The sequence below is a fragment of the Microcaecilia unicolor genome, chromosome 6 (assembly GCF_901765095.1).
Source record: "Microcaecilia unicolor chromosome 6, aMicUni1.1, whole genome shotgun sequence".
In the NCBI taxonomy this organism is placed as follows: Eukaryota; Metazoa; Chordata; class Amphibia; order Gymnophiona; family Siphonopidae; genus Microcaecilia; species Microcaecilia unicolor.
In genome coordinates, this window is record NC_044036.1 from 82,477,874 (window position 1) to 82,500,980 (window position 23,107).

General features: G+C 40.1%; 1 protein-coding gene across 1 annotated transcript in view; it reads left to right on the forward strand.

The window, feature by feature from the left end:
• Positions 1-4,234: 4,234 nt before the first annotated feature.
• EDEM3 (ER degradation enhancing alpha-mannosidase like protein 3) overlaps positions 4,235-23,107 on the forward strand; it is a 104,622-nt gene continuing 85,749 nt past the window's right edge. Inside the window, exons 1-3 of the mRNA XM_030205622.1 lie at positions 4,235-4,687; positions 6,363-6,408; positions 17,011-17,111. Coding sequence (XP_030061482.1) covers positions 4,533-4,687; positions 6,363-6,408; positions 17,011-17,111 — 302 coding nt within the window. The 5' untranslated portion in view covers positions 4,235-4,532. The remainder of the gene's footprint in view (positions 4,688-6,362; positions 6,409-17,010; positions 17,112-23,107) is intronic.

Genomic DNA, 23,107 nt, shown 5'->3' on the forward strand with positions numbered 1-23,107 from the left:
TGTGAATTCAGTAAGTTTCTCTGACTCATCCGCTTGAAATACCATTTCTGACACCGGTATCCCACCCAAATCTTCCTCAGTGAAGACTGAAGCAAAGAATTCATTCAATCTCTCCGCTACGTCTTTGTCATCCTTGATCGCCCCTTTTACCCCTCGTTCGTCCAGCGGCCCAACTGATTCTTTTGCCAGCTTCCTGCTTTTAATATACCGAAAATTTTTTTTACTATGTTTTTTTGCCTCTAATGCTATTTTTTTTTCATCATCCCTCTTGGCCTTCTTTATCTGTGCCTTGCATTTGTTTTGACACTCCTTATGTTGCTTCTTGTTATTTTCAGACGGTTCCTTCTTCCATTTTCTGAAGGCGTTTCTTTTAGCCCTAATAGCTTCCTTCACCTCACTTTTCAACCACACTGGCTGTCTTTTGGACTTACTACTACTACTACTTAACATTTATAAAGCGCTACCAGGGTTATGCAGTGCTGTACAATTTAACACAGAGGACAATCCCTGCTCGAAGGAGCTTACAATCTAAAGGACAAAAAAGTGCAGTCAATCAAATTGGGGCAGTCTAGATTTCCTGAATAGATGAATAATGGTTAGGTGCCGAAAGCGACATTGAAGAGGTGGGCTTTGAGCAAGGATTTGAAGATGGGCAGGGAGGGGGCTTGGCGTATGGGCTCAGGGAGTTTATTCCAAGCATAGGGTAAGGCGAGGCAGAAAGGGCGGAGCCTGGAGTTGACGGTGGTGGCGAAGGGTACTGAGAGGAGGGATTTGTCCTGTGAGTGGAGGTTACAGGTAGGAGTAACATAGTAACATAGTAAATGACGGCAGAAAAAGACCTGCATGGTCCATCCAGTCTGCCCAACAAGACAAACTCATATGTGCTACTTTTTGTGTATACCCTGCTTTGATTTGTATCTGTCCTCTTCAGGGCACAGACCGTATAAGTCTGCCCGGCACTATCCTCGCCTCCCACTACCGGCTGGCTCTGCCACCCAATCTCGGCTAAGCTCTTTAGGATCCATTCCTTCTGAATAGGATTCCTTTATGTTTATCCCACGCGTGTTTGAATACTGTTACCGCGGGAGGGCATTCCAAGCATCCACTACTCTCTCCGTGAAAAAATACTTCCTGACATTTTTCTTGAGTCTGCCCCCCTTCAATCGCATTTCATGTCCTCTCGTTCTACCGCCTTCGCACCTCCGGAAAAGGTTCGTTTGCGGATTAATACTTTTCAAATATTTGAACGTCTGTATCATATCACCCCTGTTTCTCCTTTCTTCCAGAGTATACATGTTCAGGTTATCAAGTCTCTCCTCATACGTCTTGTAACGCAAATCCCTTACCATTCTCGTAGCTTTTCTTTGCACCGCTTCAATTCTTTTTACATCCTTTGCAAGGTACGGCCTCCAAAACTGAACACAATACTCTAGGTAGGGCCTCACCAACGACTTATACAGGGGCATCAACACCTCCTTTCTTCTGCTGGTCACACCTCTCTCTATACAGCCTAACAACCTTCTAGCTATGGCCACCGCCTTGTCACACTGTTTCGTCGCCTTCAGATCCTCAGATACTATCACCCCAAGATCCCTCTCCCCGTCCGTACCTATCAGATTCTCCCCGCCTAACACATACATTTCCCGAGGGTTTCTATTCCCTAAGTGCATCACTTTGCATTTCTTCGCATTGAATTTTAATTGCCAAACCTTAGACCATTCTTCTAGCTTCCTCAGATCCTTTTTCATGTTTTCCACTCCCTCCCGGGTGTCCACTCTGTTGCAGATCTTAGTATCATTCGCAAATAGGCAAACTTTACCTTCTAACCCTTCGGCAATGTCACTCTCAAATATATTGAACAGAATCGGTCCCAGCACGGATCCCTGAGGCACACCACTACTCACCTTTCCCTCCTCCGAGCAAATTCCATTCACCACCACCCTCTGGCTTCTGTCCGTCAACCAGTTCCTAATCCAGTTCACCACTTCGGGTCCTATCTTCAGCCCTTCCAGTTTATTTAAGAGCCTCCTGTGGGGAACCGTGTCAAAAGCTTTGCTGAAATCTAAGTAGATTACGTCCATAGCTCGTCCCTGATTCAATTCTCCTGTCACCCAATCAAAGAACTCAATGAGATTCGTTTGGCAAGATTTCCCTTTGGTAAAACCATGTTGTCTCAGATCTTGCAACTTATTGGCTTCCAGGAAATTCACTATCCTTTCCTTCAGCATCGCTTCCATTACTTTTCCAATAATCGAAGTGAGGCTTACCGGCCTGTAGTTTCCAGCTTCTTCCCTATCACCACTCTTGTGTAAGGGAAGATGAGGGTAGAGAGGTAATGAGGGGCTGCAGATTGAGTGCATTTGTAGGTTAATAAGAGAAGCTTGAATTGTATGCGGTACCTGATCAGAAGCCAGTGAAGTGACTTGAGGGGTGATATGAGCATATCGGTCTAGGCGGAAGATAAGATGCGCAGCAGAGTTCTGAATGGATTGAAGGGGGGATAGATGGTTAAGTGGGAGGCCAGTGAGGAGTAGGTTGCACTAGTCAAGGCGAGAGGTAATGAGAGAGTGGATGAGAGTACAGGTGGTGTGCTCAGAGAGGAAAGGGCGAATTTAGCTGATGTTATAGAGAAAGAAGCGACAGGTCTTGGCTGTCTGCTGGATATGCGCAGAGAAGGAGAGGGAGGAGTCGAAGATGACTCCGAGGTTGCGGGCAGATGAGACGGAGAGGATTAGGGTGTTATCGACTGAAATAGAGAGTGGAGGGAGAGGAGAAGTGGGTTTGGGTGGAAAGACAATGAGTTCGGTCTTGGCCATGTTCAGTTTCAGGTGCCGTCTTTCTTTTGTAATTCGTGGAATATGTTTGGCCTGGGCCTCTAGGATGGTACTTCTGAAAAGCATCCACGCATGTTGTACAGTTTTTACCCTCTCAGTTGCCCCTCTAAGTTTTTTTTTTACTGTTTTTCTCATTCTATCATAGTCTCCTTTTGTAAAGTTAAATGCTCTTACTCAAGCTATGTTTTTTCTGTATCATAGAGTTTTATGGACCCCTTGTAAATGTAAAGCAATTGATCCATCAAACTCAGACTTATGTTGGTCATGTAAATCGCAGAAAGGAATGATGTATTTAATTTATGAATGTCCTAATACTTTAAATTTTGGCAAGAGGTCTGGTCCAAATTATAAGACATTTTTCAGTTTCAATTGCCATAATTACCCAAGTATGTAATACAGAAATCCATATCCATTCCCTTTACACTATCTGAAGACAAATTACTTTTAGACTTCTTAATCACCAAAGCTCTGAAACTGATCATTTTTCATTGGAAAGACAAAATTCAATTTAACATATATATTTGGTGGAACTGGACTCTTTTATATAATAAATATGAACAAGCGCTTTAATTTCAACAAAGCGATTTGCCAGCCTCACTGTGCCAGCATTAAAAAATGAAAATCATTGGCCTCTTTCTATCTTGAAAGGTTTAATAACCACAGTAGCTTAGTTTCTGCAGCTGTTACTGTTTTTATATTAATATGTATAATTTCAAGATAAAACAATCAAAATAATAATAATAAAAACTCCAACAGAATATCCAGTATGTTTTGCATGTACTGGCTGATGAACAGATAGAGGCGATACACAAGGTACCATACAATTCTAATAAACCTGCCTTCCAAGATGGGTCTGAACGTAACTCCCAGGAACTAGGACATCTTTGCCTTGTGCATTCCCAATCTTTTTATAAAATTGTCTTCTATTGCAATTTGGGGTGCTGGAGGAGAGAGGACCCAAAGGGGCTAATTTTCAAAGCACTTTTACAGTGTTCTAGGTTACTATGTGTAACTTGCAAGTGCTTTGAAAATATGTCTCAAAGAGTATCTAAGGCTGGATCTCAGACCCTTAAAAAAATTGTTGCATTCCCCTTGTTTTCTGGGACCAAAAGTACAACTAGTGCAGTGGTTCCCGACTCTGTCCTGGGTACCTTCCACCTGTGCTATTTTCAAGAAATTTACGAAATACATATGCATTCGCATCTCAGTTTTGTCTTCAGATGACTTACCTCCTTCCAGATACCTAATTCCCATCCTCACTTCCGACTGGCCGCCGGCCGGCGAATCTCAGGGCGCCCTACCTCCACGTCACCTCACGCGCCAGCAGCCTTTGGACTGGCCAAACCAAGCCACATGACTTGTGTAGCCCTGCCTCTGCTGGCTCGTTGGTTGCCTACGTCGAGAACCGGAACCGTGATAATCCGCTTTTCCTTCATCCTGATTCCTGACAGTTGTACCAGTTGAGGGGCCGTGCGCTGTGGGGGTTCTGTTATCTGTGCTTACCGGGGTCGGATGGAAAAGGAGGGAAACTGAGCTACCTACCCGCCGCTTGCAGAAGCGGTTGGATAGAGTGAGAGAGCGAGCGCACGCACGCGCAGGCCCGGGCTTCTGCGCTTGCCGCTGCTCCGATTTTTTTCTCCCGGCGCGTGAGGACCGGGTCCAGGATGACTTCCGCGCGGGCCTAGCCCCCGTGTACGCATGCCTAGGAAGGCCGCTGACATGAACCGTGCTGTTGGTGGCATGATGTGTCCCTCTCGGGGCTCGGGCAGGCACCTCACGTTCTGTCTGACGGTCGCTCTCCTGCTGGTGCGGGGTGAAGCTTTTATGAGTAGAGAGGAGAAACTGCGGCTTAGGTAAGTTTTGAAGGGTCGGTATGGGGACGGTGCCTGGTTCCGAGTGGGATTTTATAGGCACTCCCCAGCTGGGTTCCTTTTCTTTGAAAGCCCTCAATAGCACACTGTTCGGTACCTCTTGATGTTTCCCTGTTGCAGCCAGACTTGACATTTTAATATGTTTGTGATTTTATTCAAGTACTGTAGTTCTTGTATTAAACCAAAATTTAATTTGAAGTGATCAGTGTCGTCCTATCTGTTGTATGAAAGTCAGATTTTAGTGTGGTCTGTGCCATGGATGTCAACCAAGGCAAAGGGTTAGGCAGGGGGAGGGGCCCCACTGAGGCTCGGAGGGAGGAGGGGAGGCGAAGAGGCCATCCATCCACCCACCCAGCCAGCCTCGGAGCTCAGGTTCTGTGCAAACACGCGGAATTCTGCGGAGTTCCGGCAGAAGTATTATTTTATTTATGTGTATAAAACTAGAAAACCAGAACACCTTTAAGGGATTAGATGTAGAAAGTTGAGTAGAAGATATTAATGCCCAGTACTTGTCACTATATACTTTCTGATTATTTGTATTTTAGAAAAAGTCTTAAGATTGTACTTTTTAGACGAGTTGGTCAGTTCTGTAGAGATTGATGATCTTATAGTACTTTGAATGATATGTAATCCCTAAGGACTATACCTTGGTTTCTTGATTTTGTAAACCGTTTAGAACTTGTGGTTTTTGTGATATAAAAGTGTGATGTAATAATAATAATAATTATTATTATTATTATTATTATATTTTGTAAAGGACTTTTAATGGCAAAATTAATTCAACTGACAATAGACTTGCCTGTTTCTTGTTTTTTTATTATATTATTTTGACATTCATATTACTTTAGGGCCCCCCCCCCCCCCCAAAAAAAAAACAGGGACATAACTGTTAGGTGCATTGCATTTTTATGTATTTGATTACATTGAAAACTGCCTTGGGTTGGCCTTTGGTTTAATGAAGATGGTGTTCAAGTACCATGTGACAGAATACAAGTGTAGGATCCTCAAGCTACCTTTTTGTACATTCAGTATAATATTACGTTAATTCTTTCCAGATTGTGATATATTTTATTTGTCCAGTGTAAAAATTATCCAAGAATGATGTTGCACACAAACTTTTTGAGGCTACTTAAGATGAGGCCTCCTACTTGGCTTTTCTATTTTTAATTGTATATCTCTCTGTCTTAACTTGATTCTTATCTTCAGGGAGTTAGGTATTGTCCACTACATGTGTGTACAGTGCTGTAGACATCTGGTATGTGCTTTACAAACCGTGTGATAATGTCTGCAGTTTCCTATGCTGACCCAATGAAAGGTGTCATAACCTGCAAGGAATTTAGTTCAGTGCCATTATGGTTAGTGGAATTCTGCACTGTATCTTTACCAAAGCAAGGTACTGGTAACATAAATAAACTGAATTGTGTCCTTGGCTGACTTGAATCAAGTAGTGAAGCTCTATATAATAGGTTTTTATTGGGTGAACATCTTAAGTTCTGTGTCTAATAATAGGCCCAGTACAGAGAGGGATCCTCTTTTTAAAATAATTGATAATTCCTTCAAGGTTACATGGTCTGGAAAATAAACACTGCATCATGCAAAATTACATATAAGTTGCATTTTACTGATGGTCTACTCTAAATCTTCATATTTTTCACAGGAATCAAGTTCTGGAAATGTTTGATCATGCTTATAGTAATTATATGGTAAGTGTAGTACTTCTGTAATTTAACTTTTCAAACTGTACAACTTATTTCTCTATTTATCTTATAAACACTTAAAGTGATATGAAAAAAATTGCAGTTAGAAACCCCTGTTTTTGGCCTAGAGCATTGTAATGTGGTGGGTTTCTCTTCTGTCAAAAATATCTTTTATTTTGCTTTCTACCTCTTAATTCCTTTTTTTTACCAGTGCTCAGCAGTGCCACAAGGGCATCTAACATCTTAGGTCAGCGGTCTCTAACATGTGACCCTCATATCCAGCGACCCCCCCCCCCCAATCTCTACTGTGAGTAGAGAAAATGACATCAAAGCTCGGCTGGGTCACATGTGCCTAAATGGTCACACTGATGTGCATGTGCATGCACACACACAAATGCCGGTCGACTCACCTCTTCTTCTTATGTGTACGCATGTACGTCAATGTGACCATGCAAGCACACATGACCGAGCAGAGCGTCACTGGGCCTTTTTTCTACCCACAGTGGCAGCAAAAGCTCCTGATTGTGCACATCTGCTCCAACTCGGTCCTGATTTGAATGATTTGAAAATGTCATTGCCCCAGGGAGCACCTCCTATCAACTTGACTACATGTCGTGGTGGGCAACTTTCAAACGTTTTACTCACATAATTAATTTTGAAAACAGGAGAGCAAACATTGCTTTCTTATAAATGTAATATTGTGTCATTTTCACCCAAAATACAGAAACACATTCTCATGGTTTTTGTAACTTAACAAGCCAAAATAGTGATTAAAAAAATTGATTGTACAAGCATTTATTTTAAAATTACATTTGTAAGCATAAAATCTTTTGGTGGCCCCCAGAGCTTTCTCGTATCCGCTTTGCAGCCCTTTACATGAAAAAGGTTGGAGACCACTGCCTTAGGTGAACCTTCAGCCATGTGTCTCTACTCCCTGAACCTCTGCCTTCAGTATATTCCCCACTCCTCCCTCTTCCCACTCATGCTGTCACTGTCTCCCTACCTCTTCTGGAGGTATTTCAAAAGTACTGTGCTGGCTTGGGGCCTTCAGTTGAAGCCTGCACTCAAGCACTGTTGCATCCTGCCCTCCCTGGGGGAAGGAATGAGAGAGAGGATGCGCTCTTGCCGCGCTCTTGCCACCCTAGTTTGCCTAGTGGCAAGGTCAGCCTTGGTGTTCAGTCTTGAAACCTGTGGTTGGCCTTGTTTTTTGTATAATTTGCTTGGACTTCTGTTGTAAGGCTAAACAGAAAATGTCAGCAGCCGGAATATTTAGAATGGTTACATAACAATATGAACAAGGAGAACAGCTGCTGAAGAAAGGGCAAGCAGGATAAAAACTGAGGTAGAGCTAATAGAAAAATCTATCGTATATTAGAAGTCTGCCTTTCTCTACATAACAATATGAACAAGGAGAACAGCTGCTGAAGAAAGGGCAAGCAGGATAAAAACTGAGGTAGAGCTAATAGAAAAATCTATCGTATATTAGAAGTCTGCCTTTCTCTACATAACAATATGAACAAGGAGAACAGCTGCTGAAGAAAGGGCAAGCAGGATAAAAACTGAGGTAGAGCTAATAGAAAAATCTGTCGTATGTTAGAAGTCTGCCTTTCTCTACATAACAATATGAACAAGGAGAACAGCTGCTGAAGAAAGGGCAAGCAGGATAAAAATTGAGGTAGAGCTAATAGAAAAATCGTATGTTAGAAGTCTGCCTTTCTCTACATAACAATATGAACAAGGAGAACAGCTGCTGAAGAAAGGGCAAGCAGGATAAAAACTGAGGTAGAGCTAATAGAAAAATCCATTGTATGTCAGAAGTCTGCCTTTCTCTGGAAGAAGGATTATGGGGGCATATAAAGCTGGGAAGGTGGTCTAGAAATATTTAAAATATTTTTTGCGTAGAGGCGGAATAGAAATGAATGAATACGTATTAACAGTAATATATATAAAACTACCATACTAAAACAAAAACAAGAAAATGGTCAAAATATTTCAACTTCAAGATCTGCAATGAAAATGCAAAATATATTTTTCTGTTGCAGGATTATATATATTTGCTTGCAACATTCTTTTTCTTTTCTATGAAGTAATCAGAATGTAAGAATATTAATGCAGTTATGTTCTTAAAATGAAGTAGATGCAGGGGAATAGGGTTTAAAATGAATTCAGTTTATACTAGTTGAGTGAATATGGACAGATCGAGACAATTTGCTAATTTTTAGTATTCAGATTTGTATAACTTTAATGGCATAAGAGTTTGATATGTCTTGTCAAAATAAATATTATCATGAAAAGGGAGATAATTTCTAAAATAATAGTAATAATAGTGAAATAAAATTACGGCGTATATTAAGCAACCTTCAGAGTGCTATGTATTTACCATTAGACTGCCATAGAAAATAGAGAATTTGGTTACAGCTCATCTGTGTTTCTTGGTTTTATTAGACTTTTGTTTGACATGGATGTGCTAGATCTTATTAAAGATAGAGATGTTTACATTTTGTCCATCATTTATGTTATAATTAAATGCTGATTGCTTGTCAGCTGCAAAAAAGACATTTAAGCATAGTTATCCACAGTTAAAAATTTCTGCTTTATCAAACTGTGAGCTAAAGATCCTGTGCAGTATAATCTTTTTTTTGTTTGTTTTATTATCATGTTAAATTTTAAAATTTTCCTTCAGGCATAGCAGAGGAAGCCTTTTTGAATAATGCCTTACAATAGCTTTTTTTTGTTTTTTTAAATCTCGGGCTTTGACCTCCTTTGAGTACAGGCACATGTGTTTCTAAGTGTCTGCAGCATATTGAGCTTTCATGTTGCACAAATTGCACCTGCTTACGTATAGCACAGTAGTGTCCTAGGGGAGAAGGTTGTGCCACGTTTACTTCCTTATACTGATTAGGCATTAACCATTTGTCAGTACTTGTAGAATAAAATTACCAACAGAACGAGAACGTTGGGATTTTAAACTAATTTTAGCTTTGTTTTATTCTTAAATAAATATAAAAAAGGTATGTTGTAAAAAAGCAAAAGCTAATTTATTCCAAAAAGAAAAATATTTTAAAGTAGTACTTCAGCTTACCTTTCTCGGGAATTCTTTGCTACTGAAAATATCAGTAAAGTTGAAAGTATTGCTTACAGCAGTAGCTGCTCCTGCTCGCTGTCAAAACTACATGTGCAGTAAGAAAAAGCCCTACAAAGACAGACTTGAGCAATAAAAATTGGAGTGCTTGTTTAGGATTCAGCTGTGCTCAGAAAATGCCAGCTGGTGGCTTTCTCTCTTTCTGCTCTGGCAGACCTTCTGTTTTGTCCATTTCCTCTTCACAAACCAGATCCTAACTTACTGTGAAATACTTTGTTATACAGTAACAGATTTTAGATTTCTTTTTTGCTATATGCACCCAAGAAGTATTTCAAGTTTGTGCACAAAAGTTCAAGTACCTTATTAAAATAAAAATATACGCATAAGAAACACTAATTTTAATTCAAGGTTATTGTTGGGGGGAGGGGTGGGTAGGACTGTTAGGAATGGGTGGGAAATGAGAATGTTAAGTGTATTTGATTTTCTGTTGCTTTTAGCATTGAAACTGTTCCAGTTGGGTGTTCTGTATATTTGTGTCAGACTCTTTAGAAGATGTACAAGGGGTTACAGTCTTGATGGCTTTCCTACCCGCACCTTGACCAGATGACCTTTGTTGTTTTAACATAGAATGTTTGTGGGATAAATTCCCCAATTAAGAGGAAAAAAACTTCTCATGGCCATTTGGATTTTCAGACTTATAGTTTTTAAAAAAATTGTACGAACAACGCAGGGAAACCAGGCTACCCCGGGTCTTTTCTGGGAAGCAGGCAAAGCAGTCTTGCACGGAGATTTTATTAAATACATGGCATTCCGGACAAAGCTTTTGAATCAACAAATCTTACAGCACTTACAACAGGCACAGAGAGCTTTAGCACATGACTTGACCACTGACAACAGAGCACAATACTTACAGATTCAGACACAGCTAACTAAACACCTTGATACATCAGTGCACTATAAATATAAAACTGACGTCACTTTTTTCAATATGGGAATCATATGGGCACTTGTTTAGCTCATTTAGTTCGAGCACAGGCAGGTCCTCAGTTTGTAGGATCCCGTGGGGACACAGCTAAGGAGTAATACACAAATTAATAAATCTTTTTTCCCATTTTATACTGTACTCGGCATCTTGGGTTCTGGACCCCAGTGATTTCCAATTTTAAGCTGCTCTCCCGTTTTCAGCCCTGACGGAGGAGACTTTAGCAGTTTTAAATGCGTCCTTTCATGTAGGGGAAATTCAACATGCTATTTGGACAGCCCTGGACATAAAACACCAGGACAAGTGGCCTTCCATTTGAATTTCTCAGATTAACGAATATCCCATTTTCAAACATCTTGCATGAGTTTTTTGGTGAGGCATTAGAACAAGGGAGGCTGCCACATACTTTGCAGGGTGCAGTTTTGGTTCCCCTCTTGAAACTGGGGCGAGACCCACTTAGCGCAGGCTTCTATAGGCCGATCTCTTTTTTGAACACTGATGCCAAGATTTATGCCAAAATGCTAGCCAACCAACTCAGTGCAATTATACCTGAGGTGGGTGCCTCCCATCAAGTTGGGTTTGTGCGAGGCAGAAATGCAGCTAGTACTATTCGTAAGATTCTTATGACACTTACTCATATTGATCAACAAGAGATAGAGGCCCTTTTTATAAACTTCCATGTTTCTTGGCCCTATCTTTGGGAGGTTCTGATCCATTTTCGTTTCAGTGGATTAATTATAGTCATGATCCGTCTCTTGTATACGGCACCTTAGGCCCAGGTTCTTGTTAGTGTTATTCTCTCCCCTTCATTTGATATTCAGCGAAGCACCCAACAGTGTTGTCCTCTATCCCCTCTTTTGTTTATTTTATGCATGGAACCGCTAGCATTAAAGGTTCTGATGGGCAATGCGATTCGGAGTATACCTGTGGGGACAGAAGGGTTCAAATTAACCATATTTGTAGATGATTTATTCATGGCCCTGATGGAGCCACAGACATCCCTACCTCGAGCCCTTGATGTTTTGATGCAGTTTGGCAGGCCTCGGGGTTGAGGATCAATATGGATAAGTCAGAGGCACTGGGCCTTCTAAGGCAGCTTCCAGTGCATTGGTGTGATCATTTCCCACTGCGGTGGGTTGGAACCTCCATACGGTACCTGGGGTTGATACTTCCAAGAGATCCCCAGTCCTTATGTAATTTAAATATAGCACCTCTTTTATTAGAGACCGCGAGGCTTTGTGAGCGTTGGGCTTCTCTTCCAGTTTCACTGTAGGGGAAAGTCCATTTGTTAAAGCTGACCATATTACCAAAATGACTCTATATATTGTACAATCTCTACCCATTATCCTACGGGGCAAATAGACAATAGAACCAGTTGATCCAGTGTTTCCTGTGTGTGTGGGGGGGGGGGGGGGGGGGGGTAAACGCACTAGGGCCTCTTTCCCTTCAGCTGGTGAGAAGGGGGGGGAATGGGTTTACCAGATATTCAAATGTATAATGTGTATAATGTGGCTTGTAACATGAGATTTGTTAGGGATTGGATCTTTCATACTTCAATGTGTTGTGATGTGAACTTTGAACAAACATTATCGCCAGATTTATCACTGAACTACATTGTCCTTGCTCAGCCGTGAAAACCTCCTCAGACTCTACAGAAATGCCCAGTAATTTGCCCTCTTCACTGGGCATGGAGGCAGTTTCAATAACATTTCTGCCTCCCTGTCAACCACTCAAGTACCTTTCAATTCGGGGTAATGCTGATTTTGTACCAGTGAGGATTTTATCTGTTGGAAGCAGGCGGGTATTACCATGATAAAAGACATAGTTGATGAGGATAGGCCAACATCTTTATCTTTTGTTCAATTGTGAAGGACTTATGATCTTCTGGAAACCAGATGTTACCGACATCTTCAGTTACAGCATTATACATACTCAGTAGCGAAGCAACATCCAGAAGCATTCATAGACTCTCAGTTTGATGACTCGTGGCCATCATTGACCATTAATAAGGGGCTCGTGGGATATAATTATGAGGGCCTGATCATCCCGTGTGCATTGCATCCATTATATAGTGTAATGGTCCTCTGAGTTACAGACTTTGGTTTTCACGATATTAAAAAATTCCTGATTAGTCCTCACACAGTGGAAAGTATGCAATTGCAGGAGCTTCATTACAAATTTTTACTACAAATGTTTATTTGGCCATCCCGGGCCCGAAAGATGGGCTGCCCAATTTCTATCTCACAATTCTAGGTGAATGTTTGACAGAGCCATGGAGAAAGTACAGGTTCTTAACAATGCAATCCATTGGAGCATCAAACATGCAGATATTGTTTAAGAGGTGGCTAGTCTTTCATTCCTCAATCCAACCTGCCCAAGGTAGGTTTCAGGTTACTTAGCCATCAGTCAACTGATTAAAGTTGGACTGGAGAAGACACAAGATTGTCATCAAAAAATAGGACTAGAATTGATGACTGATACTGAGATGGTGTTCCTGAGGAACTGCATCTGTGTCATGAAGCCACTGTCAGCCACAACTGATATTCTGCAAGCTGAAATTAACTGCTATATTGGACATGTAATCTCCACGTTAGTGGAAATTCAGTCAGAATTAAGGAATTGGCTGATGTCATTTTGGATAAGACAACAAAGCCACTAATCACAGCTTTGACAAAAAGGAATTGCTTTAATATTTGGTCCTGTATTTGAAGATGATGACTATATGTTTGTTTAAAGTCTAGATATCTACCAGAACAAAAAACCAGTATGAGAAAATGCAGCTACTCATTTGTGCTGTGGCTGCAACAGAGACTGAAGTCAGAGATAGTGGCGTAGTTCCACTTCATTTGTACAGGAGTTAATCAGCCTCCAAGGAAAAGACTGCTACTGAAGGTGAAGATTTCTTTGATTTTCTGTCCACTGCAAAGAACAACCTTTCAGCAGCCGAACCTGAAACAAAGGAAGAGGTTGAGTGTTACCTGGAATGCTCAGATGCTTCCACAAACAGCTTGCTTGCAGTTTCAAAAGTGATGAAAGCTTTTATCAAGGCAAATGAAAATGCCATTGAAATAGTTAACTACTAGTTACCTTTTGCAGTAATTGTCTCATGTAGTTAAACTACTAAAAGAAAAATGTAGTTAACCAGGTAGTTAAACTACATTTTAAGTAGTTGATGCCCAGCACTGCAGGTTAGTACATAGGGTGCCCCCCCCCCCTCAAGCATCATCAAATACAAATCATTTAAAAGTTGTATACAATATATATATATATATTTTTTTTTTTTTCTACAGTAACTTCAAATCCTTGAAAGCTCCTTTTTTTTTTTTGTTTTTCCATCTCTTACCATGATGTGTTTAGTTCTTTAAACAATACTGGGATGGGAGTTTAAAGTTGATCAGAATCTTGGGATGGCACAACAGTAGCACAGGAAATGAAGTTGATGAAATATGCTGATTGTGCATATTTGAAAGTTTAGTCATAAATCCAGTAAAGCTACAGTGCAAGGCTTAATCCCAGAAAAACACCTTTTTCAGTAACACATTTTGCTTTAACTCTTTCAGCCCAGTAGATGATTTGCACACCCTCGTTGAAAACACAGAATTAAGAAATGAGTTTTCCATTTATGGTATCTTTTATCGTGTTACTTTTCACATATGGAGGTGCATTTTCAGTTTGATTTCTAAATCTGCTTTTGGACGTTTTGCTCCTTTGGGCTCCAGAAACAGTTAGCATCAGAAGTGAGATTTGGTGCCATTAATCTTCCATTCACAACCTGTTTTATATTCCTTCTCAACTTTAGTTCATTCATTGCCATGACTGATCCTGGCCAGAGTCCATGTACCATGACTTTTTTCAGAACCCTGCAATCAAGGGCTGTAAATTCAGCCATTAGACCATTGTATGACAACTGAGGCTCACTCTGTCGCAAGACCTGTGAATGCTATCTTCTCAATATCCCTAGCCCTGGCAGACAGGGTCATGGAAGATATGAAGTGGGTACCCTTTGGATAACAGTGCATAGCATTACCACTGGGCTCTGACTATATTTCTTTTATTCCTTGTATATTTAAGTTCAGTTTTTTTAAACATAGTGCAGAGGTGTTATCCCTCATACACTTTTCATTGTTATAATAGGAGACATGGTAAGTAATAATAACCGATAAAACCCAGTGGATCCATTGAGTCATTCTGGTCTACACTGCTAAGAATATATTCCAGCTGCTAGTTATAGAACTTGATTGCCTGTAGGATATTCTTATTCAAGTAATTTTTTGTTATCTTATTTTTTTATTATTCTGTATTGATGAATGTTCAGATTCCCATACTTAATAAAGACCCTCATGTCTTCCATTACTCACCACCATGCTTTGTAATAAACTAATCTGCTACCAACGTTGTTCTTAGACCAGGAGTTCGCAACCTAGTCCTTGGGACACACCTAGCCAGTCAGGTTTTCAGGATACTTACAATGAATATGCATGAGATTAAGATAGATTTGCATGCCCTTCCTCCGTTGTATCCATATCTATCTTAATCTTGTGCATATTCATTGTGGATATCCTGAAAACCTGTCTTAGATCATCTAACCTGCCTGTTTCCCACAGCCTTGCTTGTTGGTACCCTTTTCACTCAGCCAGCATCAGCCCATTTGCTTTCTAGGGAGTTATAACTTAGTGATTCCTACTTGGCTGACCTCTGGCTTACAAAACTTGTGCTTCTTTTTATCCAGGCCTTGATTTCATCCTATCACCTTCTTTCTTTGCATCCCTTCTTGAGGGACTGAAGGGCAACTTGTTCCTACTACTGTCCTCTAGATCTTTCCCAACCATATTTAAGTTCTGTTGCAGACACTGTATTAAAAAAAAAAAAAAGAATTCCCCTATAGGTGGAAAATGACCCTCCAAAGATGTTACTGGTGCTTGGGCTTAGACCATGAGTTCACAGATCCACACTCATTGCAGCAGAATGTCCCCAAAAGCAAAGAAATTGAGGGGATTCAAAATAGAAGCACAAGTTATCAGCATTAGTGTTGTTCTCAGCCCAGTCAAATTTTCAGGATACCCATAACTTAAATTGTTTGAGAGAGATTTGGATGCACTGCCTCCTGTGCACTTTTATGTCTTTCCTCCAAAAGGGCAGTTCTACTCTAATTATACTGAAGCACAGTGGTAAAGGAGAATATAAGAACAGCATTATTTCTAAAAATATCAGCACTACCAAATGACTGTTGTGTATAATTCATGAAGAGACAGAAAATAACCAAAAATGCAATTGAATTCATTATAAGAAAATGTGGCAGAAAGATACAATTGTTTTGAGTGCCACTTGATTGGATTGAAAAGAATTTCCATATGTACCTTGATAAGTTGCCTATATATATATATTACAATTCTATGAATGCTAGGAAAAGAAACTATCCTTGACACATTTCAAATATAAAGTTAACTACCAGCAGTAAAGAACTAAGATCATACCCTATATACTCCCATTTTTAGGAGTAACATTTACTATTATCATGTAATCGCAAAACTAAGCAAGAAAGAGGAGAAGCAATGTCCAGCTGCATTATAAGATGCAAACAAAAAGAAGAGCAGCGGAGAAACCCGTTGGCTCAACCAAACTTTTATTAAAACAAATATAAAAAGGTGGTTTACAAATATGGTGGTCTTTCAAACAATAGTCCATTAGTCCAGTAAGTTTCGACAGAGACGTCTGCATCAAGGGCAGTTCAGTCTGTGTTTAGAGTCGGACAAAGGTCTACACATTTGCTTATTCCAGCAAACTCCCCCCCCCCCCCCCCCCAAAAAAAAAATAAAATAAAAAGCTGGTGCAAGTCACAATATGCATATTTTGTATTTATGGCAGGTACATACATAGATTTTGAGAATTGGTGTAAATCCCATAGGTAAAACGTTCTCATTTCCTTTGTACTTAGTAAAGACAACTATACATTCTGAAGGTATTTTTCGATCTTCCGTCTTTTTTTAGCATTAGGTGAGCTAAAGAGTTTGTTCTCTTTTTTTATTATTATTGGTAAAATACTTTATTTTATTTACATTTTTTTTAGGATCTTCTGGGTATTTGTGGTCCAAACTGGCCACAGTTGGAGATGGGCTGATGGGCTCAGTCAGCTTCAGTCTAACTTAGGGCCCTGTTTACTAAGCTGCACTAGCGTAATTAGTGCATGATAGAGATGCCCATATGTTCCTGTGGTCGGCTTAGCATTTAGTGCATGCTAATTCGCGCACACTAAAAATGCTAGCACGCCCTTAGCATGTCTTAGTAAACAGGGCCCTTAGCATGGCACATCATCTGTTGTTAAACTATTCATTTTTCAATAAACGGGCACTGCTGACCTAGCTAGCTGATTGGGTAGGGTTACTTAGTTATACTTCTTTTTTCCTTTAGCTTATAATGATGCATAATTCAGCTTTCTTCTTTGGACACTTCATAGTCAATGTAATTATTTTGTGGTGTTTGGCAATATGTTGCACATCTTTTGTTATTCTTTGTGTGTCTTTTTTTTAATTTTTTTTATTTTCAGGATCATGCATACCCAGCTGATGAGCTCATGCCTTTAACTTGCCGTGGACGGGTTCGGGGTCAGGAGCCAAGCCGAGGGGATGTGGATGATGCTTTAGGAAAGTTGGTATTTGTTTCTTGTGGTTTTATATGATCATACAAATATTGTAATCTAATTCATTCTTGTTATAAATTAACAAAACCTTTTTAGAATACTGTGGTGGTTTGATTTCTTCAGCACCTCTGGGGTTTCTTTTGAGTAGTTTTCCAAAGCTTATTTAATATGTTTCAGTATTGATTTTCACCAATTTGTAATGTATTTAAATAGATTGAAGATGTTGGACTACCAGCTAGACTAGACTTTATCGGGCTTTTCCAAGGGGAGTCCTAGAGTGAAAACCTTTTAGTTTTTGTTAATTTTTCATTCAGTTTTAGTCACATCACACACACTCACAGGGTTTTCTGTCAAAGGCATGGGCATAATGTGAAGTATTTATTTAAAAAAATATTTTAATGTTTTTACTGTAGCATAAACTTTGACTCACTCGCTTTTCCAGGCCTATGGTTCTTGCACTGAGGAGCTGTATATGCCTGAATACACGTAATAGGCCAATAAATCCACTATATGCAGGAGTTACATGCCAGAAACATTTAAACTTATCCAGTGACTGAAACAAAATGGTTATTGAAACTAGGCATTGAAAAAAATAATCACCCTTACTTGCTTTGGTTGAGAGATTATTTTCAGACCACTAAGCTGGCTGCTACCGGAGACACTATGTACAAGTCCAAATGTTTTATGTCCTTTAGATGTGAGGAAGAATGAAATCTGCTTTGGTTGTGAAATCATAAGATAGAATTGCTGAGGTGGACATTCATAATAAATCAGATGTGCTTACCGGAGTATATCCAATAAAATCAGTAAATAGATTGCCGACGATATTTTTTGTGAGTGCCCCAAGTTTCACCTTACCCATTCTGTTATGGGAATTGATTGCCTATGGCGTGGTTTCTGCTTCTTCCCTTTAAGCCCCACCTAGTAATCATCGTCACTTAACAGGACAGAAGTCACTGCAAGATTCATCTGCTCCCCTCTCCCCCGAGAATAACTTAAGAAAATATCACCCATCTATCCTTTCGCATGATATTATAAGTAACAGAAAGAAATGTGCATCCTCACACAGAGTAATCCTCAACAATTCACTTTAATACGGTGATGCTTATACCAGTACGAGGAAAGGGGATGGGACTTGATATACTACCTTTCTGTGGTTACAGTCAAAGTAGTTTTCATATTATATCATACAAGAGAAAATGTCAGATAAATAACATATGCATATGTTTGTAGTACTGTGCTATACTGCTTAACAATAAAAAGGAAAAAAAAAAAAAACCAAACCCAAGCTGCTTCTAAGAATGAGATAGGTCCTTCTGGCTGACTACAAAATATAGGTCAAAACTACTCCTAACTACTACTACTTAACATTTATAAAGCGCTACCAAATTCACATTCACAATATTTATGTATACTGACATGTAAGAAATCAAATTTGAAGTCACAGTATCAATGTTCATTGTTTCGCCAATAAATTATAATATAAAAGGAGACAAAAAGAAATGAAAAAGTGAAAAAACATGAGCTCACCACCAGCTACACTGCCAGTCTAATGTAATAACATGTTACAGAACTAATCAAAAATCACAATAAACACATTTCTTTTTTTTTTCTTTAGCAAGTGGTAAAGAGCAGTTCAATAATGGGATTGCCTAATCTGGTGTTTAAATGTGGACCCGGCATTCCAGTGCTAGAAAAGAGGACACCGGATCTATCCCTGCTAAACATAGTAACAATCCAACAGTTGCAGTTGTAGTATATCCATGAAAAACAAATAGCATGATTAAATGACCCACTTGTCCCAATTTTGCTTGCGAGTCTAGTAAAGGCACAACTGACCAATACTTCATGAGCACAATGTTTAATTCAATATGTCATGCCAGTTGGGAAAAGTCAATCACCACTTGCCTCAATCTGCATACAAAAAGAAATACCAAGGACTTAGAGGTCATCCGCCACAAAGAATAAGAGCCACTGGTGCTTCAAACCATTCCTTACCCTCAGTAGTAGTATACTGGAGGCTCATATTAATTTGTAAATCCAATCAACATCATAATTCCTCATGCACCACTGTTGGCATCCGGCAGCTGTTGTGCAAACTGCAAAGTCTCGTCAGTTTTCATGAAGAATTGGGTATTGCTTCCATAAGTAACCCGTAACCGTTGCGGGTGGAGCAGCGCTGGGGACACTTTTTTAGCATGCATTAAGTTACACAGTGGCGCAAATCCCCTACGCTTGGTTGAAACTGCTTTGGAAAAATCTTGTAAGCAGAGGATTCGTTGGTTTTCATATTTCAGAGGGCCCTTAGATCTAAATGCCCTCAAAATCTGCTTATGGACAAAGTTTAAAAGCTTAATTTTAACTGTTCTCCGGTGGGAGTCTGTAGGTTTAAACTGCCCAAGTCTGTGTGTGTGCTCTATTCACAGATCACCAGCCATGGACTGGAGACTCAATTCTTTGTTAATCCAGGCTTCCAGAGACCCCCGTAGTTCCAAATCCTTGATCCATTCCGGAAGACTATCCCTTTGGAAAGTGGCCACCATTTGGCTGAAGATAAAGGATATTCATCAAAACAAGGCCTTGGCTAATAATTATAGGCCTATAGTCCAACTCCCTTTTCTTTTAAAGATCACAGAATATGCTATACTAAATTACCTTACAGCATATGTGGATGCCCACCAGATGCTGCACACCAATCAAACAGGTTTCTACCTCCATCACAATACGAAAACCACACTCCTTCCGATGACCATGTTTATTCAGTCAGAACTGGCAAAGAAATGTTCTGTCCTGCTTTCACTAAACTTGACGGCTGCCTTCGATATGATGGTCTATGACTGCTCCTCTCACAACTGGCAGGGAATTACCAGTTCAGTGTATTAATGGCTTCATTCCTATCTCTTGGATAGGACTTGTAGCGTTGCCTGATAGGGTGTCACATTTGCCCCCTTTCAACTTCCATGCGGCGTACCCCAAGGCTCCCTCCTGGCACTGATGCTATTTAATATCTTCCTATCTCCATTAGCGTTCCTGATCATTAGGCCTGATACATTTCATGTGCATAGACGTACAGATTTTTGCACCTATGGTTTCCTTGGACACTTCTACATTGACGCTGATAGGAACTAAGGTGCAACAATTAGAAACTTGGATAAGGAGCAACAAACTGCAGTTAAAAGTTCAGAAAACTTGTCTGTAAATATTTAATAGGACACCACATCCCTGGTCTTCATCTTTCCTTATCCTAGTTATTATCACTTTGACACCCAGTGAAACTATCAAAGTGCTGGGAGTCATGTTAGATTTCAATTTGTCTTTACATCAGTATATTTGATCCACGATTAAGACATATTTCTTTCATTTATGCCGCTTCTGCTCTGTTCAACATCTTTTCAACCAGGACACCCTAAATGTCATTATTTTTGTGTTTGTTATAACACGTTTAGTGTAATGCTTTCTTGAGGGAGGTTGACCAGAGGGAGACCAGACGACTACAACCGAGTTCAGGACATTGCCGTTAAAGTGCTCCACAAAGTATACAAAGTTGACCATGTAACACTTCTATTGTGACGTGAACATTGAGTGCCTGTGGAATAGTGGATCAATTATAAAATCTTGTCTATAAAGTTCTGCATTCCGGGTCCCCGGATTTTTTTGTTTTCTCATCTGTTTTCCTATGTCCGTTCTAGGGCATTGTGTTCTAGTTAACGGCCAGTTTGATAGGTTGTTATTCTGATCCATCAAACTGTGCCGTTGTTTGTTTATCACACTTCTATGTTTAATGTAATGGGCCCCATTCTGTGGAATACCTTTCTGTTAACTTTGCAAACAGTGACTCTCTAACTGAGTTTAATGCCATGCTTAAAGCCCATGCAGCTTTCAATTGTTGATTTTTGCTCAGTTGAGTGTGATCGGCTAATCCAGTCAGAGATTGTTATGCTACAGCAGAATATTTTGTTTTGTGTTGCTTATATACTCCTTGGTTTTGCCTTGTTTATATTTTATTACACTGTTATGCTCCTTTTGGCTTCTGTACACTGCTTTGATGGTCTGACACTAAGCGGGATATCAAATAAACCTAACCTTGAAGACCAACTAGTTGAAGATTACAGCATTGCAGTAGTTTTTAGGATCCTCTAGTTTGTCTTCCAGCCTTGCAATCTTAATTTGTAGATCCTTCTGCTGAGTATTATAATGCTATACTGTGTCTTTCATGTCAGAAAGCCGTTATTGGTAAGTACCAAAGTCATTTCGTATAGTCTCTAGTTTAGTATCCACAGACCCCAACAGGGCTTCAATATTCTGCAATTTTCTATCAATTGAGGCCTCTATTAGGGTTTAAATTTTGGCCGCAATCTCTGCTGCCCAGGCAGAACCAACTGAAGTCTGGCCCACTACTTCCTCCTCCGTCATCTTGTCTCCTGCTCGGCCATGGTCTCTCTATTTTTATGTCATAATGGCCATTCTCTGCTGTCTGAGGATCCCACTCTGATCTCGAGGAAATTATGCTGAGAGGGTGAAAAGTTATACTAAAGAAGTGTCTCGGGGGGGGGGGGGGGGGGGTGATGTTTTCCAGAGAGCCACTCGTTGATTCCTGCTTCTTAGCTTAGCATCACGTGACTCCCGCTGTCAGCTTGTTAAAGCACTTTTTAATGTCACGACATACTGCACAGATTCATGGGAAGTCTCTTCTTCCACCAAACTTTCGGAGCAAGCTTTATGACAGTCCCACTCTGGTGACACAGGCCGCAAGGCTGACCTTGCAGCCTCATCGCTCCTCTGCCTGCAAAACTGACAGTGCATGTCTTTAATATCAATATTCTTAAGTTTCTGTGCCATGAGTAGGAAGTTCTGCGCCACACTCTTGCGTAGTAGTCTCGACGAAACCAGATGGAGTGAGAGTAACGCTATTTTTTTGAGACTGAGATCAGGCGCCCAAGCTCAGGAAGCCATTCAGGAAACTGACATCACTGCCTCACTGCTCCAAATTTTAACAGATTTATCAGTAATCTAGGCAAGGTACGTATTCTTTGATACCTTTTTAATGTAATTTCTTTTCAAATTTCAACATGAAATGTTTAGTCTGCTTTACCAGAGAGAGTTTAAGGTAGATTACAAAGAACATTTGACAGACAATATCCAAAACGTTTATAATAATACCCTAATCCCAATTTAATCTTCCTCTTCTAGAAACATGAATCTGCTACCTAAGAAAGATGAGTTATCTACAGAGAGATTTTAATTTTTCATAGCTTGCCTAAAATTGCCTGTAGGTTGACAAAACTGTCATACTAGAGCAGTGCTTCTCAAGCCTTTCTTGGTTGCACACCTAGCCATGCAGGTTTTCAGGATTACCACATTGAATATGCATCAGATAAATTATATACAAATGTATCTCCAATACATGCAAATGTATCTCATGCATATTTGTTGTAGTAGTCCTGGAAATCTGACTAGCCAGGTCAGGTTTGAGAAGTATTCTCCAGAAGGAAGATAATTCCACAGTTCTGGGTCTATTCCATATGTCCCATAGCGAATTTCACTAATAGAACAAAGATGTCAAGAAGACATATAAACTGACACAAAGTGATGACTGTACATGGGTCAAGCAGTTTAAAATTTTGAATATAAACAACGCTAGCTTAAATACAGTCTGTGCCTTTCACTACTCCTTTATAGCTTTCTCTGATTTTTAATTTAGAACAAATGGGAGAAACCATGCTCATGCATTTCTTTTCAGCCCCTCTGTATTTCTGTATGTTTGTGGGCTGGTATGTCAGTGCACGTACGTGTGTGTTTGTGTTTCCCAGTACGTATGCTTGAATGCGAATCAGTGTTTGTATGTTGCAGGTGTTGGACCTGCTTTTCCCATTTGGGGAGTGACTTCATTTCTACAGCACAAGGCTCCCTGTACTCCCTTTTTGTGTCTAGGTAGTGCTCCACCCGCTATCTTCTATTATTTTTATTTTTGTTACATTTGTACCCCACGCTTTCCCACTCATGG